At 33.6% G+C, this 17,008-nt stretch overlaps 1 protein-coding gene across 6 annotated transcripts in view; it reads left to right on the top strand.

Moving 5' to 3' along the window:
• The window catches only part of TCF12 (transcription factor 12), a 328,904-nt gene that overhangs the window by 144,551 nt on the left and 167,345 nt on the right, over positions 1-17,008 (top strand). For all 6 annotated transcript variants that reach the window (XM_074366183.1, XM_074366185.1, XM_074366186.1 and 3 more), the window contains one exon: positions 13,584-13,686. In XM_074366183.1, the coding sequence (XP_074222284.1) occupies positions 13,584-13,686 (103 nt within the window). The remainder of the gene's footprint in view (positions 1-13,583; positions 13,687-17,008) is intronic.

The raw sequence follows: 17,008 nt of genomic DNA on the forward strand, positions 1-17,008 counted from the left end.
AATATATATATGATATGAGTAAACTATGATATCTGGACACATGAATAGCCACAAAAGTCCTGCTTTTAGTAACTGAAAAAAGTTGGTGTGCTCATACTCAAATCTAGTGTGTGTTTCTCAAACTGGTGGAGGGTCACCTCTCAGCAGCATGTTGGAGTTACTCAGAGGCCTTGCTGGTTAGGCAACTGATAGAGAAGGAGATAGCTTCACTTACAGATTCTTAAAAGCAAGAAGGCTGACAAATGCGCAAAAATGAGTAATCGATCTTTATTTATAAAGCTGCTGTGAAAATGGGAGAGTAATGTATTTAGAATTTAATTCCTTTGATCTTCATAGCAATAAATAAAGGCTATCCTAGAGGAGAAAAGTTTCTTAAATACATCTTTGAAATGTTAATGTAAATATGGGAAGTACAGTGATTCTAAAGTTGCAGTTGTGGAATATTTACAGACAAATGTAGTTTTTAAAATGCCTTCTTAAGCTTAAAAAAAATAGAAGCTTTGTCAAAAATATTTTAAGTGCTTTGTCAAACTAAAAATATTTTAAAGTTATAAATGAGGAATCATTTAAAATCCAAGGAAAACTTGCTGAATTCTTTCATTAGGTGCTCATTTAATATTGAACTCTCTGGTAAGAGGACCATGCTTTGTTTTCAGAAGCCCATTTATCATTAAAAAGTCATCTCTAAAATTAGGTTTTGTTTATCAGATATACTCAGAGTAGTTACATCTACCACTCATATCTGATGGTGATGCCTTTCTGTTTTGCAAAGGAAGTCCTGACATTTCAGTTGGTTAGAACACTGCAAGAAAAACTGTACATATCAGAAAACAGGGGCACTGTTTTCCTTTGATAATAAGTAGAAATAAAGTTTCCTTTTTTGCTCTTTCTTTGTTGGAATATATATATAGTACCTGTGGTCTAGATGACCACTATGGGTTTTGGAAGTCTGAGAACGGGAAAAGGGGATGATGGGTCTGTCTCTTACTAGTCCTTTTTTGCATTCAGTTGCTATGTCTAGGTAGCTTCAGTGCTGCAGAACAAATCACAGAACAAATTCCCTAAGGAAGACTAGATGCCTCCTCTGATGTGTTTTCTCTGGTTGAACCTCAGGCTGAAGTTGGTCACCCTAAAGATTTTCATATTTGTGGGAATCTTTTTTTGGGGGGTTGCAATTTTCAGTGCCTCACAACCAGGCCATTCAGATGCCTCCTTTAGTTTATTGGAATGGAGTCACACAGTCTTCCTCTTGAGTTTTTCTCCCCATTTTGTTATAATGAATATTAATTCTTAACTGTAATTGTCAAGTCATTATCATAGACTCCGTCTTTCATGGTGGCACTCAATTACCAGTCCTAATGGTATAGAAATTTGCTTTTAGGTTTGTTGGAACCTCTGTTTGCACTGTCTATAGGAACTGTGCCAGCATCACAGATGATTGCTGCAGTTTATTACCACCTTGGGCAAGGGGAATGTTCTGCAGGAGAAATGAGTTTCTGTACCTGATATCTACTGACTGAAGGAGATTTTTCATATCCCTTTTTTTTTTCCTTCATCACAATCCACGGGTTCACAAACTTCTCAAAAGCTTATGACTGCCTTCACTATTTTGAACACCACTAGCCAAAATGGATAGTTTAAAATTTGTTGTTGTTGTTCCATTTTCCTTTCTCCATTCCTTTATCACCTATGAATTACTGTTTGAATAGGAATACCCTTCATCTTCATTTTGTGTGGCTCCAGCCTGTCATTGAGCCATTCAATTCACAATAATTCTAGGGAGGAACAATTATTTCTAGAGAGGCAGCATTGCATGGTGAGCTCTGGAGTCAGACTGCCTGTGTTCACATTCCCATCCTGCTGCTTACTGTTGGATATCAGGTGAATTATGTAAATTTTTCTGCATCTCTTTCCTTGTCTGTAGTGAGGATAAGTGAATAAAGCCCTTAATTCATGTTCCGGCAAGTAGTATCATTAAAAGTATGCTGATACTATGATTAATGTTGGCATAGAAAGCTTTTTAAATTAGGTCAATTGAATGAAGACTTGATGCATATTTCTAGAAGGAATCACTGACTCTTTAGTTATGGCTTATTTACTTTCCCTTTAGGGAATTAAATCCAAGCCAGGGGTTCAGCACCCATATGAACCAGTTAGCAAAAGAACATTGTTTCACTACTATACTTTTCATTCAAACTTACTCTTAAAGATGAGTGGCTTTAGTCATAGAGGCAGAAAGAAGGAGTGCAAATGGCTCATGGTCTGTATCACCATGTCTCGTTACAGAATCTGAAAGTATGGTCCTATGCATCCTACCAGGATATCAATACTGTTTTAATCATGAACGATGAACTATTATGTCTGAGTCAGATTCTAAAAATCAGCATCAGCCAACATTGTAGCCGTGTCTGTAAGAAACTACACAACACTGGGCATCAAGACAAGATACTGACAACAAACTAAAATATTATCTTACTTCTGTCAAATTTAGCTGTATCAACACCTGAAGTAATGGATACAGTTTCAATTATAGAACATTAAGATGAACTAAGGACTCTAGTAAAGATTAACTTATTTAACGGATGTGTCTTGCATATTTGTTATGACAGAGGACTGCCTTTTGATCCAGGCCAGACTATTTCAGATAAGAATATAGCTACATAAGGTTTAAGTGAATTAATAAGGAAATGTGATGGTGATTGCTTTGCTTTTTGCTTACTGAGAGGTGCATCACAGTTACATGCAACTTATAAATGGACTTCTGAAGCTTTCTTTCATAAGTTTGGAGCTGTCTGTGGAGAACTTGCAGATTTGGTAGGAGATAGGAGATTATTTTTTTTTTCCCTAAAATGGTAATATGTCTCTATTCTAGAGAATAGTTTGATAATGTCTAGTAAATTTAAAGATGTGGGTACTTTGTAACCTAGTAATCCTACTCCCTAGAGAAAAGTTCACATAAATTCTCATGTGTACAGGGAGACATATTACTAAAATGTATATAGCAGCCTTGTTTATAATGGGGGAAAATAGGAGGCAGCTATGTGTCATCAAAAAGGGGCTGGATAGATAAGTGGTGGAATGTTTATAAATAGGCTGTTATATTGTAGTGACATGTATTTCCCAGTGCTTCACTTTTTCACCATGTACCAGTCTTATATATTGACCATTGTGAGTATAGAAAAAAGCATACTATTTAGGTAATAACACTTTAAACATGCAAAGTGTACTCTGTTTAGTTAGAGGGTATACATATTTAATAAAATATTAAGTAACATGAAAATGATTTTTTAAAAACAAGTTTAGGATAGTGTTTACTTCTGAGGGGAATTTGAGAGAATTCCATAGAGTTTTAAACTATGCTGGCAATGTTTTATTTTTTGAGTTGTGGATATATGATTGTGTATTACATACATTTTACATGTTTGAACTATTTTAAAAACATTTTAAATTTGGAAGAAAATGTGTCAAAATGTTGATGTTTGCATTCCAGTTGAGGTAAAATGAGTTTTTTTTTCCCTACTTAGTTGATGTTATTTCTTTACATTTCCAATTTTCTACAATGAGAGTATGTTACTTCGATCATTTTGAAGGTAAAAACAGGTTTTTTTTTTTGAAAAATAATAGATTGCTTTCATATAAACTTGAGAAAATATAGGCAGGACAAAAAATTATAAACTTGTTATAATTTTCTAATCTCTTCCCTATAAACTCTGTAAAAGTTAAATATTATTATACTTCATACTAATTAATACTAATTAATTTTTTCTAATTTTTCCCACCTAATATAACAAATGTTTAATGTTAAAATGTTAATATAGGACTGGTATTTTGGAAATTATTTTAAAATATGCCATAGTATTGAATGTGAGAACATAGTTTTGCTCACTGGCTAGTGTCATGTCTTCTGATTACTTATTACTTCTTAATGCATGGGTTTTAATAGACTTATGTTATTCCTAGGTTTGATTTATTTGAATTGTTTTCACAAATATTGGGAAATATTTTTATTTATTGAGCGATTATTGTATGCTCAGTCCTAATCTGTTGGCAGACAGTAGTAGAAGATAAAAGCTTTAAAATGTGTAAAATCTGAGGTTCTTTTGCAGCATAGTACCATTTTAACTGTCTTTTATCTAGTTTTCCCTGTTTGCATATAGTGTGTGAATAGAGCAGTAGAATTATGGTTTAAAAATGTGAGCTTTTTAGGACTTAATGAGGTGTTTGTGGTATAGGAGAAGAAATAATAGGGGCTAACGTTATTTTACCATGTACCAGGCCTCATGACTTATGAGATAGTAAGACGAGTTCTTCTCCAACTTTACTTTGCATATTAATCCCCTAAACATCTTTCAAAATGCAGGTTTTGATTTTTTAGGTCTTAGATGCACCCAGACAAGTATGAAGTCAGTCTGCTTGTTTAGGAGTAAGCTAAACTGACAGTTTCACCAATTTTGCTGACCTGCCTCTGGCAGCCACCAGTCTGTTCTCTGTATCTATGATCTCGGGTTGTTTGTTTGTTTACGATTCCACATATCAGTGCAATCATTTGATATTTGTCTTTCTTTGTCTGACTTATTTCACTTACATAATGCCCTCATGGTTCATCCATGTCATCTAAAATGGCAAGATTTTCTTCCTTTTATGACTGAATAATATTCCTCTGTGTGTGTGTGTGAAATTTTATATATACACACATCACGTTTTCTTTATCCACTCATCCATCCATGAACATAGGTTGTTTCCATGTCTTGGCTGTTATAAATAATGCTGCAGTGAACATGGGGGTGCATGTATCTTTTCAAGTTAGTGTTTTCATTTCCTTCAGATAAATACTCAGAAGTGGAATTACTGGATCATATGTTAGTTCTATTTTCAATTTTTTGAGGAATCTCCAGACTGTTTTTCCATAGTGGCTGCACCAGTTAACAATCCCACCAGCAGTGCACAAGGGTTCTCTTTTTCTCACATCCTTGCCAACACTTGTTGTTTCTTGTCCTTTTGACAACAGCCATTCTGACAGATGTGAGGTAATGCCTCATTGTCATTTTGATTTGCATTTCCCTGATAGTAATGCTGAGCACATTTTCATATACCTACCTGTTGACGATCTATATTCTTCTTTCATATCCTCTGCCCAGTTTTTAATCTGATTGGTTTTTTTTTTACAGTGGCGTTGTATGAGTTCTTTATATGATATTAATCCCTTATAAGATACAGGATGTAGAAATTTTTTCTCCCATTTTATAGGCTGCTTTTTCATTGTGTTGATTGTTTCCTTTGCTGTGCAGAAGCTAGTTTGATGTACTCCCGCTTGTTTATTTTTGCTTTTGTTGCTTTTGCTTTTAGTGTCAAACTCAAAAAATTATCGCCAAGACTAATATTGAGGAGCTTCCCACCTGTATGTTCTTCTAGGAATTTTATGGTGTAAACTCTTATGTTCAAGTCTTTAATCCATTTTAAGTTAATTTTATAATCTTTTAATAAACCTTTTGTAGGTATAAAGTCAGGATGTTAGTTTAGTAATAAGCTAAACCAACAGGTTTCCTCAAACGTTTTATATATGCTGCACTATATTTTATAGTACAATATTTAAAGTAGTTAATTTTATAAAGTACAAGCTCTAGTTTTTTATTATTATATACAGCAAAAAATTACCCTACCAGATTACTTTAAACCACTGCTGAAAGCTTCTTCTGTGTTTTTTTCTTTTATTGTTTGATCACAGACCATTCTTGATCCAGCATCAGTCCACAGACTATGCTTTGAGAAGGACTGACAGAGTATCAGAAATTTGTTAGAAAAGAAGGACTTTGTTAAAGAATCCATGAGTGATTTTAAGTGATATGATGTAAAACATGTTCAGTATTGTTTTGTAACCACTCCTGTGAATTCTAACTAGAAGACAGAAGCATTAGAGTGAAGATTTTTAATTGCGTGCAGTTTCTAAGTTACATGAGAAAGCACTTTTCCCCTTTACTTCATGACTTATTTTTCTCCTTTAGAAAATATATGGAAATACATAGAACTTTTTAGGACTATGTATTAACATGAATATGATCTTTTAATAAAGCTTTTGTAGCCAAGTGTAAAGTTAGTATGTTTAGAAATAAACTAAACTAATAATAAAGTTTCCTCGAAATTTTATGTATGGTACACTATTTCATAGTATAATTTTTAAGATGGATATTTTTTCTAATTGAATTTACTTTTCACTACCTTAAATTCTTGTTCTGAATGGATCATCAGTTCCTGAACTGGTAGGATCTTCACCTTGTTAAGTTTTGCCATTTAATGGAAACAGGCAAAATCTAAACATTAGAAACCATCAACATGATATTATGTTTCTTGTCTGAAGTTGGTGTCTATAATTTGAGGGAGAATTAGATAATACTTGGGGCTAAGTTTTTTAAAAATTAAATATTATTTTCCTGTGTTCTTAAAAACATCAGCCCTTCTAGTACTACTTATTTATAACCTTACAGACTAAAGTAGCAGCATTATTATTTATTTGCATTTTTCCCCTTGAATTTTATATAGAAAATAGTTACAGTATAGATGGGTTAATATTTTTTTTTAAAAATAATTTATTTTACTTCCTTTTGTACTTGTTGTAGAAGGGTGTTTCACTTTTTATGTATCATGTGTAAATGGATTTGTGATTTTGATGTAGTCATTGCTGGAGAAATTACCTTTAAAAAATCTGCAAGAAGAATGGTAGTTGAATCAGAAAGACATACTCTGCCTGTAAGTTTTAATTTAAACATAAAGATAATTTAGAATTGAACAGTCTAAAAAATGGAGACCTACAATATGGAAAACATTTGGCAGAATTAAGTCTCTTAGAAGTACCAAAAATAGATTTACTCATCTTTATTGAACTTAATATTGAGGAATCACAAGAACTTTAGAAGTGAGAGTTGTTTTATATAACATTGATTAATGGTGCAGAGCAGTAGGAAGCTTCCTGGGGGCAGTTGGTAAGTCAGAGTTTGGCTTTATTTGTTTTAAAATCTTGGTTACTCTTAGCTTTAGTTTTTTAATGAGACCAGTCTTTACTACATTTGCCTCATGGTGTTAGTTTTAGAATGCTGTATAAATTGTTATGAGGTAGACCACATTCTTATTAACCCCCTCACTTCCAGATCTTTAGCAAGATACTCAACTTCACTAGTGTTTCTTCATCTGTACAGTGGGTAAGATGAGTTAGAAGAATATGGTGTCTTAGGGCTCTAAAGTCCTACCCTATGAAACATCTCAGTTCAGTCATACAGTTTTTGCTTTCCCTGTTTCAGTATACTCTTTTCTGTGAGGCCTGGAGATGTTTTGATTTCTCACTATAGAGAATGAACTTGAAACAGATAAAATACAGAAAACTTTCTGCTTGTGAACTTTCGAAGCCATAGGCTAGAGCAAGAGAGCATTAACTGTGATTGCTTCTAATAGATGACATTAGCAGTTACTTGGATAAATTTGTGAACATGGATGACTCAACTTAGAACTGAACCTGTGTGAATGTTTTAGGTGACCCTTTGGGATTTCATGTTCAAAACTATTTTCACGCTCTTGTGTTAAGCAGTATTTCATGGATCCATCATATCTTCCAAGGATCCTTTCCACCTCTAAAAGATTTTGATTCTTCCTCTCCTCCTGCCCATAATTCAAGACTTGCTCTTCAGTCTGGGGTTATAGTAATTCTGCAAAACTACGACTTAGCATTCATAAGTAAAGAGTTACCTGAAGAGGTTATTTATCCTCTCAGAAAAAACTTAAGCACTTACATGTATAGAAAGTTCTGTGCTTGTCTCTTTTGAACTGATTAAGAGAAATAAAACATCGTTGCCCTTTAAGAACTTGTGGATCTAGATGACAAAATACATTTCTCTATCAAGAAAATTTATTATATATTAGCACCTGACCTATTTAAGGATAACAGAAACTATAACATATTGAATATCAAGTAGCTTTTTCAGACACAGACCTAATTCATTAATAGGGAGCATTGTTCAATTTTCACTCATTCATTAAATTAGCAAATTTTGTTAGTCACATACAGTGTGCCCATTAATGTGCTTGTCACTAGTGCTAGGGTAACGAGTGAAATAAGACACAGTCCCTGCTTTCAGGTAACAACCCATTGTGATCAAATCAACTCACTTGTCTTTTTCATAGGTATATTTAACTGAGACAGATACTTTCAAGGATTTGTTTAAAAAGTATAATCTGGACATTTATTTTGCTAATTTATCCTAAGGGTAAATAAAGAAATACAATAAGGACACTTTTTTCTCTTTAAACTTTGTTATTTCTGCTTACTTTAATTTCCATTTTACTTCTCTTTGAGGTATGACTGCTCATTTATACCAGTCCTCATTCAGAGCTTTCTGATATCTTTTGGCTTTTGGCTGATTCTGTTAGCTTTGACCACTTAGAAGCTATAGGATTTCAGTACTTGGTGTGAAATCTTGTGGCTCTTTGAATACCAGAAATCTGTGATTACTTGTTTAGTCCAGTTAGATAAGCTAGTGCCTTACCAACTTTCTTTCTGCTAGTTAGTTATTGGGTGTTCTATGATTGAACCTTTATAATATCTGATGCCCTGTAGCATTTTCAAGATTAGTAGCTGAAACCTCCCATCCATTTGTCATTTACTGAGCACCTGCTATGTTTGTGCCAGCCATCGTTCTGAGGATGTAATTGTGAAAAAGAGACATGGTGTGCGCCTTCTCAGAATTTGTAAGGCGTAACACACTCTGAGGTGATAATAACAACAACTAGTGTTTATTGTGCACTTACTATGTGCCAGGTACTTTTCCAGTGCTACATATAACTCATTTAACCTTTACAACAAGCTGTGAGGTGAATATAGTATTATTATTACTGTCTGTATTGTACAGGTATGAAAACTGAAGCAAGAAATACTACTTTGCCCCAAGTCACACAGCTAGTGTATGACAAAGATGGAATTCAGGTCTACCAGTCTGGCTCCAGAAATTCTGCATCTATCCACTACACTGTACTGTACTTTTATAACAGATAATTCTGGTATAATTTAAATGGATAACTAAGAAGATAATTCCAGTAAGTGTGAGCAGTGATATGCTGCTAGGGAAGCTCAAAATGAGTTTACTCATATTTGGTTAGGGCCAGGGAAGGCTTTTCTGAGAAAGTGAATCTATTGCAAGACTCTTTTTCCCCATCGCTTTTTAACTATTGAAAAGAATTGGAAAGAATATTTTAAAATAGGATCAAACAGTTGCTTTCAAACAAAGAAATAGCAATATAGGTTAGGAAAAACATGTCTGTTCTCACCTACAGAGGGTTCTCAGGTGATTATACCGTATTTATTGGTTGGGCAAAATTAATTTTTAAAAAGAGCTATTTAAAAAAATTAACCGATGAAAAAATTCTTGTATTTTTGAGGAGACAAACAAGAGGAGAGCACTCTTATGTAAATAATACTAGGTGCTTTTGTTTTGTTTTGGTTTTGATAGAACAAAAGATTTGATTGATTATGTGCAGTTTAAATTAGCTTAAAAATATTTGGTAGCAGCTTTGATTGATTACTTAGAGTCTTATACTGTAGCAGGGATTAAGGTTTCTAAACTCTACTATGAAATGACCATAGAGAAAAGTACAAAATACATTGTATAGAGCCGGTTTCATAATATCAAAGCTTTTATGAAGTGTTACGTATTCATAGATGGGACTGTTTAAGATTTGCAAATTAAATTATTTAGATTTTAAGTATAGAATTGAACAGCTTTTATCATCTCTATGTATCAACCGATTTTTTCAGTGATTAATCTTTTGAGTGCTTTCCACTTTTATCATAAGGCAGGAACAGTAATTTTTAGAGTGTATTTGGAAATCTCTTTGTGGTCAGTAGCATACTTTGGCTAAAAAGCTGCTAAGCTACTATGATAGATGAATCTGACAGCATTGCTCTGTCCTTCATAATGTAGTGTTTATCATCTCTCATGGAGGAAAATCTTACTTTTATTAGTGGTTATTTTCGTGGTGAAACCATTTTACAGAATTAAGAATCTTAATTAGGAGCTCCAGGGTGTCAGGTTTGACCCCTTTTATTAGCACAGTAATGCTCTATCATTTTAAAATATGCACTATGATAGTTCTTTATTTAATGATCTCATTGGTTTACTTTCTTTATATTCCAAAATTGAAATAGCATTCGTTTTTCAGTACCAGTGACTGATCTGCTTGGGCTCCATTTTAACAGTTGGTTGTTTGGGTTTTGTTTCTTTCTTGTTTCCCCAATGCCTCTCTCAAAGGCAGTTACCTTCTGCTCTAGCCCTTCGATACTCTGGCTAGTCACTGCATTATTCTGCTTCCTTCCCTGCTATTCTGCCAGCTCCGTACTGCATTATGTTATGGTATTCTTTCTGTTTGCCTTTTCTACTTACAGGCATCCGTGTTCATTGCTCAACTGTATGTGGTACTTAAAGGATCTGCTATTTAAACTCTGGGTCATCTAACTCATTTCTTTCATTAAAACTCTATTTGACATCTATCTTCTTAAAACTAGATACCTGCATACAGAAAAATATTTTGTTGTTCTAATTGCTTTATATTTTTTTGTTAACTGCGGTGTTTCTCTCTAATTTATACTTACCCGGAAACTTCTACTTCTGATGTCTTAATGTAGTTCTGGCTGGGGTGGAAGGAGGGGGAGAAACCTGCCTATCACTTTTGTAGACTTGAGGTTTTTCTTTCTATATATAAAAAGGATCTTTGCTTCCAGATTGTCTAAGTTCTCGTTATTAGAAGTATGGCGTGTGGACCAGTGGCAGCATCGTCCCCTGGTTGTTTGAAATGCAGACTCTCAGGCCCTACTCAAGACCTTATGCTTCTTAATCTGTCTTTTACCAAGGTCTCTAGCCAACTGATATGAACACTGAACTTTGCAAAGCAGTATTCTAGGTGTTATCCAGCTAGTTGACACAATTAACATTGCTGACTGACAAATAACTGTATTTTTCTAGAACTGATCTTATTTAAATGTTTGTAAATTATTTTGTAACTATTCATCTTGGTTCACCACAAGTTTTATATATATATATAAATATATATATATATATATATATATAAAAAAATATATATATATATAACCTCAAACAGTAGCCAGTCCCAGTTTTTAGGTGAGGTTTTTGTGTACATTAGATCTAAAACTATGAGAAACATTTGAAGCCTGGTTTCGTTGTTCCATTCTCCAGCATCAGTTTGCATGGATGAAGAAGTTCCCTTTCTTATCTTTTAGACTGTGGCTTTTCAAAAAAATTGTATGCGCTAAGATGAACCTTTGAGGTGCAGGTAAAATATTCAAATTTCTATTTAATTTTTATCTTACATGAGCAAAATTACAGTTTGCTGAAGTTTGACGTACTGGTTAGTAGTGTATGCATATAATTTATGAGTAAGTAGATATTTAGGGTCCATATTCAAATCTTGCTCGTATGTGATGACACAGGTTTATAGATTCCTCTCTCGTACAGTATGACAATCCCAGATTTTATGAGTGAACTGGGAAATACACTGTGCTTTACAATATGTGGGTGCACATGGAGAAGGGACAGTACTTGCTATTGTTTGTACATGGTGATAGGAAAATAATGTGTCCTCTGAGCACATATTAATGGGAGCTTAGAGATAGGTCTTCTCTGTGCTAAATTCTAATATCCGTGATCTATGAAGTTAATATATTATGTGTGTATAATCATTTGATGATACTCTAAAACTTAACTTTATTTATATACTTGTGCTTTAGGAAATAGTTTTAAAAGGCTTCAGTGTTTTTATTTTTATAGTCAAGAAGGGGGAAAGTTCTTTTTATTGTACTTCAAGGATGAAGAGAACTGAGAACATGCAAAATGAACCTTGTCTTATCCTTTAACATTCAAATGAAGTGTGAACAACGTGGCTGACCTACAAATGCGTTTCTGTTGGTATCTTTGTAGAGTAATATCATTGTTTAATAATGACAAACAATAGTTCAGTGAGTTTTTTGTTGATTTCAGTGCCTTGTTTTGACTCTATGCCTACGAATGGCTGTGAAAGGGAGTGGCAGAGAGAAACACCCAGATGAATGAGAGAGCAGTATGTCACTTCAGGAGTGTTAAGTTTTAAGCAACAAAAGTAAACTCCAAGGAATGACCTTAGCTAGGAGCCATTCTCCTTTGTATATACCTTCTGCTACATGTGGCTATGACATACAGGACCATGGTTGTATTTGCTAGAGGCCACCCTTGTGGTCATAACCAAGTTGTAAATGTCACCAGGATTCTTCTTAAATGTCTGTCACATGTGTATCGGTGATTCTAAAGTAGATGAAAATAAAACAAAGATTCATTTGGGAGTGAGCACTCCCAGAAGATTAGTTTTAAAACAGAACAGCAGAAGGAGTTGTGACATACATCCATAAGCAATTGTAATGATTTGACAGTTATTTAGCCCCCAGTTCCTAGCCCTTTGGTTGAACTAACAGCATGCCTGCAAAGATAGTGCGGCCCATTTCAGCCCCATTAATGTCTTCTTGAATGTTAGTCTGCAGTCTAGCTAATGATAAATGTTCAGTGATTGATGATTTTATAGTCCCAGGGGATTCTTGGTGGTTTCTATGAGCCTGGGCAGTTTTCTCTCTTGTTTGGGCCTCTTGTAAGATTTTTTCATCTTTACTAAAATCATTCTAAGTTGGCAATCGTGTAGGGACCACTTGCAGTTTTAATTAACTAGGGTTCAAAGCCTTGTTTAGAAATTATACGATTTTGTGAGGTGATGTTATACATGGTATGTGTAACAGAACACTTTTTAATCCACAGAAGCTTTTATATAACACTTATTTATAAACTTTGGTATCATTTTTTTTCCTCCATTGCTTTTAAAAAACATCTTTAGGTTATAAGGGAAAATTTAATAACACCTATTGTGAAATAATAACATATTTATTGTTTTCATGGTGTCTGCAGTTTCACATTTCAGATTCTTAAGAATTCAAAGTAACTTTTTAATAAAGTGTTTTCCTTTTACATGGCTCAGTTTCTGTAGGAGTATATTTTGTTATACTAGTATTAAAAGGAATATAAGCAGATCTTCTTTTGCTAAATTTTTGTTTGCCATTTAGGAAAGGATTTATTTCAGTATATTGATTTTGAATTATTTTTAATATTTTAAGTAAAACTTGTAATCGCCCAACCCTTTATTAGTGGAGTATGGAGGCAGAGAAAGGAGGATAGAGATAAACATTTTCCTAGTTTATTATAACTCAGAAATATATTTTCTTAGTATATCCTTTTTTAAAAAAATATCATCTATAGAACTCACCTTTTGGGTATAAAGAGATCATAGGGCTAGTTTTCTTTAAAATCATTGAATTAAACTTTTTGACTTTAAATCTTAAAAGGAATAAAAGCAGCACTTCTATTTAGTTTTTTAAGTAATGAAACAGAAACTTGGTTAGGAATGACCATTTGTAAGTCTGTGTATTAATTAGATGAGTGTCATTATGCTCAATTAGCAGGACTGCCAAATAATCTCTCTAATACTCTGGTCTTTTTTTTTTTTTTCTCTAGGGTTTTACAGACAGCCCTCATTACAGTGATCACTTGAATGACAGTCGATTAGGGGCCCACGAAGGCTTGTCCCCAACACCTTTCATGAACTCAAATCTGATGGGTAAGTTGGTAATTCTCTGTAAGCAGTCTTCACAAAGCCTCTTTGGTCAGAGACATTTTTTATCCCCTTGTCCAGGAAGGACACATAAGTATGTAGAAGAAAGTTCCTGAGTTTCTGGGGCATCTGGGCTTTCTTTGTTCAGCTCAGTTTGAGGAGCATTCACTGAGAAATGTGGATCCTTATCTTAGGGCGTTATTGTTAATTGGTATTGAATAAGGAAGCAGCATCGTTTTAACTGTCAATTTTGGCAGAGTCTTTGTTTTTTGGGGTTTTTTTTTTTTTTGCCATGTCTTTGTGACATCAAGCATCATATGTTTTATTTTTTTCTGGACGAAGAAGCATTTCAGAGACATTTGTGATTTACTAATTGTCTTAACAGTTGTATATACGTAGTAATTAGAAATATGATAGAGCAGTGATTTTAGATTTAGATTCTACTCAGATTTTACAGCAATGTTGGGCAGTTTTTCTTTTGACACTATTTGATCAAAACTTAATAGTATATTTAGAGGTTGCAGAATTTGTTTTAAGCACTTGGGTTCATATTGGGGATTTTAAAATTTTTCTTCTGCAGTAGTAAGGTTGTACTTTGAAGGATATTACCCACCACCTAAACCTGATTATTGTATTTTGGCAAAAACTTTAAGGTTAGCCATTTTCTGTATCTCCCCCTACTGCCTGCAAAACAACCCTCCCTCCAACCCTCTCTCCCTCCCCTCTCTCTTTCTTATGTCAGCGTTTATAGCCATTCAGTCTGAAATGATAAGCTCAAAAAATTTTTTCTACCCAGTATGGATGCCACTCTTTTATTTAAGCATTAGTTTTACCTTTTTTGCGGAACCTGATTCCAAAAAATCTCTGTTTTATGACATTATTTTTCTTTCTTGCTTATGCTGGGGCTGAGCACATTACAAAAGCTTTGTTTAATCTTCCTTACTGGTTGTCCGTGGCGTCATGTTAATATGGAAGGTTTGTGTAATTGACATTGATTTCATTACTTACTCTATTTCTTAAGGACGTGACCTATATTGTGATCTCAGAATTGTTCTTTTAAGACACAGCCATGCTAATCTAAGTGGATTACCCAAATCCAAAATCCTGGTGGTCTGCAATTTCTTTATAAATGGTTTTGCTTTGCACAGTCTTTTGTTTATTTTCCTTATCTTCTGTAAAATATTGAGGAGACAGATTCTGATATTCTGGTGTGGATTTTGCTTAAGGCAGTTACCACTTGAAAGCAAGAATCATTAAGTATGACACAAAAGTAAAAAATGTAATCAGTGATAAAATTTGTGTTCAAAATGACACTACATTTCAACATTAATCCAAATGAAAATCCTGATATTAAACATACTATCATTTCCAGGTAAAAATCGGAATTAAATTTAGAACAAAATAATTATTTTTGCATTTGGCCAGGGAAAATTTTCTCATTTATCTCTTTAATTTTCTATTGAGCTTACCATCAAGTTAAAGTAGATGTGACACTCCAAATAATTTCCTCTTATAGTATAACTTTTCCCCAAGTAGCATTTAATTTACAGTAAATGTGGTAGAGCATACTATAGCCAATGTTTTTGTAATTTCAGATTGAACTAAGCTTTCTTAATTGAGGCTATAACTCTGAATTGTGAAAAATCAGAAATTGCTCTTTTTATATTTATGTTCTTACCTTTTATTCTTAACTTGCAGAGATGACTCTTAAGTTCAGTACAGTTGCAGCATTAGTGCAGCTTTCAGCCAAGGTAACTTAAAATTGTGGGCTAAGTGTGGGAAATAAATGAATTCTAAGAAGTATGCATATCAGTTACTTGCTCTGAGCAGCTGTTGACTAAAAATATTTCTGTAATTTAGTTTGAAGTAACATTTTCTTAGTTGGAGTAATTATGAGCTTTATGCTTGTTATGTTTTTTCAGTTTACAGATAATTATTAGAATACTTTCATTTGTCATCCATACTTTGTGTATAAAATCAGTATCTAAAATAAGTCTTGAAATAAAAAAAAACTCATAAACAGATTGATCCCTTTGCAATACAAATGAAAAAAATCTGCATTCATCTGAACAGCATTGTACAGTTAATCAAGTGCAGCTGTACATTATCATTGTAAGTTTTAACTGCCTAATCTTAAAAATGTTAATTTACTTATTAGAAAGGGAGAAATGACCCTGAAAAGATTAGGCAGATATGTTGAAAAGGATTTCACTGGTCATTGGCAATATCTGATTTACAACACTTCCTTCCCTTTATTGTTGGTAAAAATGATCAAATGAGGTATCTAACAATTGGATCTAAGCAATCTGCATTACAATAGCTTGCTTTTAGAAATGAATGTCTCTTAATTGTAGAGCAGCTCTGTACAGCAACAGGCAATCCCACTTGATGTGAGTTGAAGTAATTGAACTGTTAGATACCCAGAAATGTGGGTTTATAGCACTGAGTGGAATTATAGTGGATAATTCACTTTTTTAGCCATTTGATAATTTAGGGGAGTTTCAGGGTAAAACATGCATTGTTAAAGCACAACTGAGATGTGCATGGCAGTGTTAGAAGCATTTGGGACTGCTGATACCTAATATCATAATAGGTGAACACTTCAGAATGATGCTGTGAATGATAAGTGCACAGAAACAGTTAAAGCTAACTGGAAAGCAGTGGCGTATTTCATCACTGCTGTCAGCATATAAAAACATCATTTAAGGAGGGGTGAAATTGTGTATCTAGGGAATGTTGTTATTTTTCGTATTATGTTCAGCCATGAGCACATTTGCCTGAAGAAATAGTGGATTGTATAGTGCCACTGTCTTTCATGATGGAGCTCTCAAGCACTTTAATGATTTTGCACATTGCAAAAATGAGAGATTTTGTCTAACAAGGGTTGATAATGATTCAATAATGAACAATTTGCCACATAAACATTTATTTCTATATTCATTTAGATATTTTGAAGTGTTTCACACAGGAAATAAAGCTATTATGTTGGATCAGTTAGTGTTCTTTTTAATGAATTCCAGAATTACCCCGTTGATTTGTCAGTATGGAAAAAGGGGCTTTTCTTATGTTTCGAGTGAAATAAGTACATCTTTTTGGCATGTCATTAAGTAATTAGCATCAAACAGTTCTGTTCTTGATAATAGTAAAACTTCAAAGCTTTGACAGTAGTGAATTGCAGTAGTATCATCAAATAATCTATATACTTCTAGCCTCGTCCAGCTTTCATCCATTTCTCCACCCTTAGTCCCTTCATTAATTTCAGTAATATTTGCTTTTATTTATCTTTTGTTGATTAGATGTATTTTTGGTGCTAGTAGGACCAATTTAT

Source organism: Camelus bactrianus, chromosome 6 (genome assembly GCF_048773025.1).
Source record: "Camelus bactrianus isolate YW-2024 breed Bactrian camel chromosome 6, ASM4877302v1, whole genome shotgun sequence".
In the NCBI taxonomy this organism is placed as follows: Eukaryota; Metazoa; Chordata; class Mammalia; order Artiodactyla; family Camelidae; genus Camelus; species Camelus bactrianus.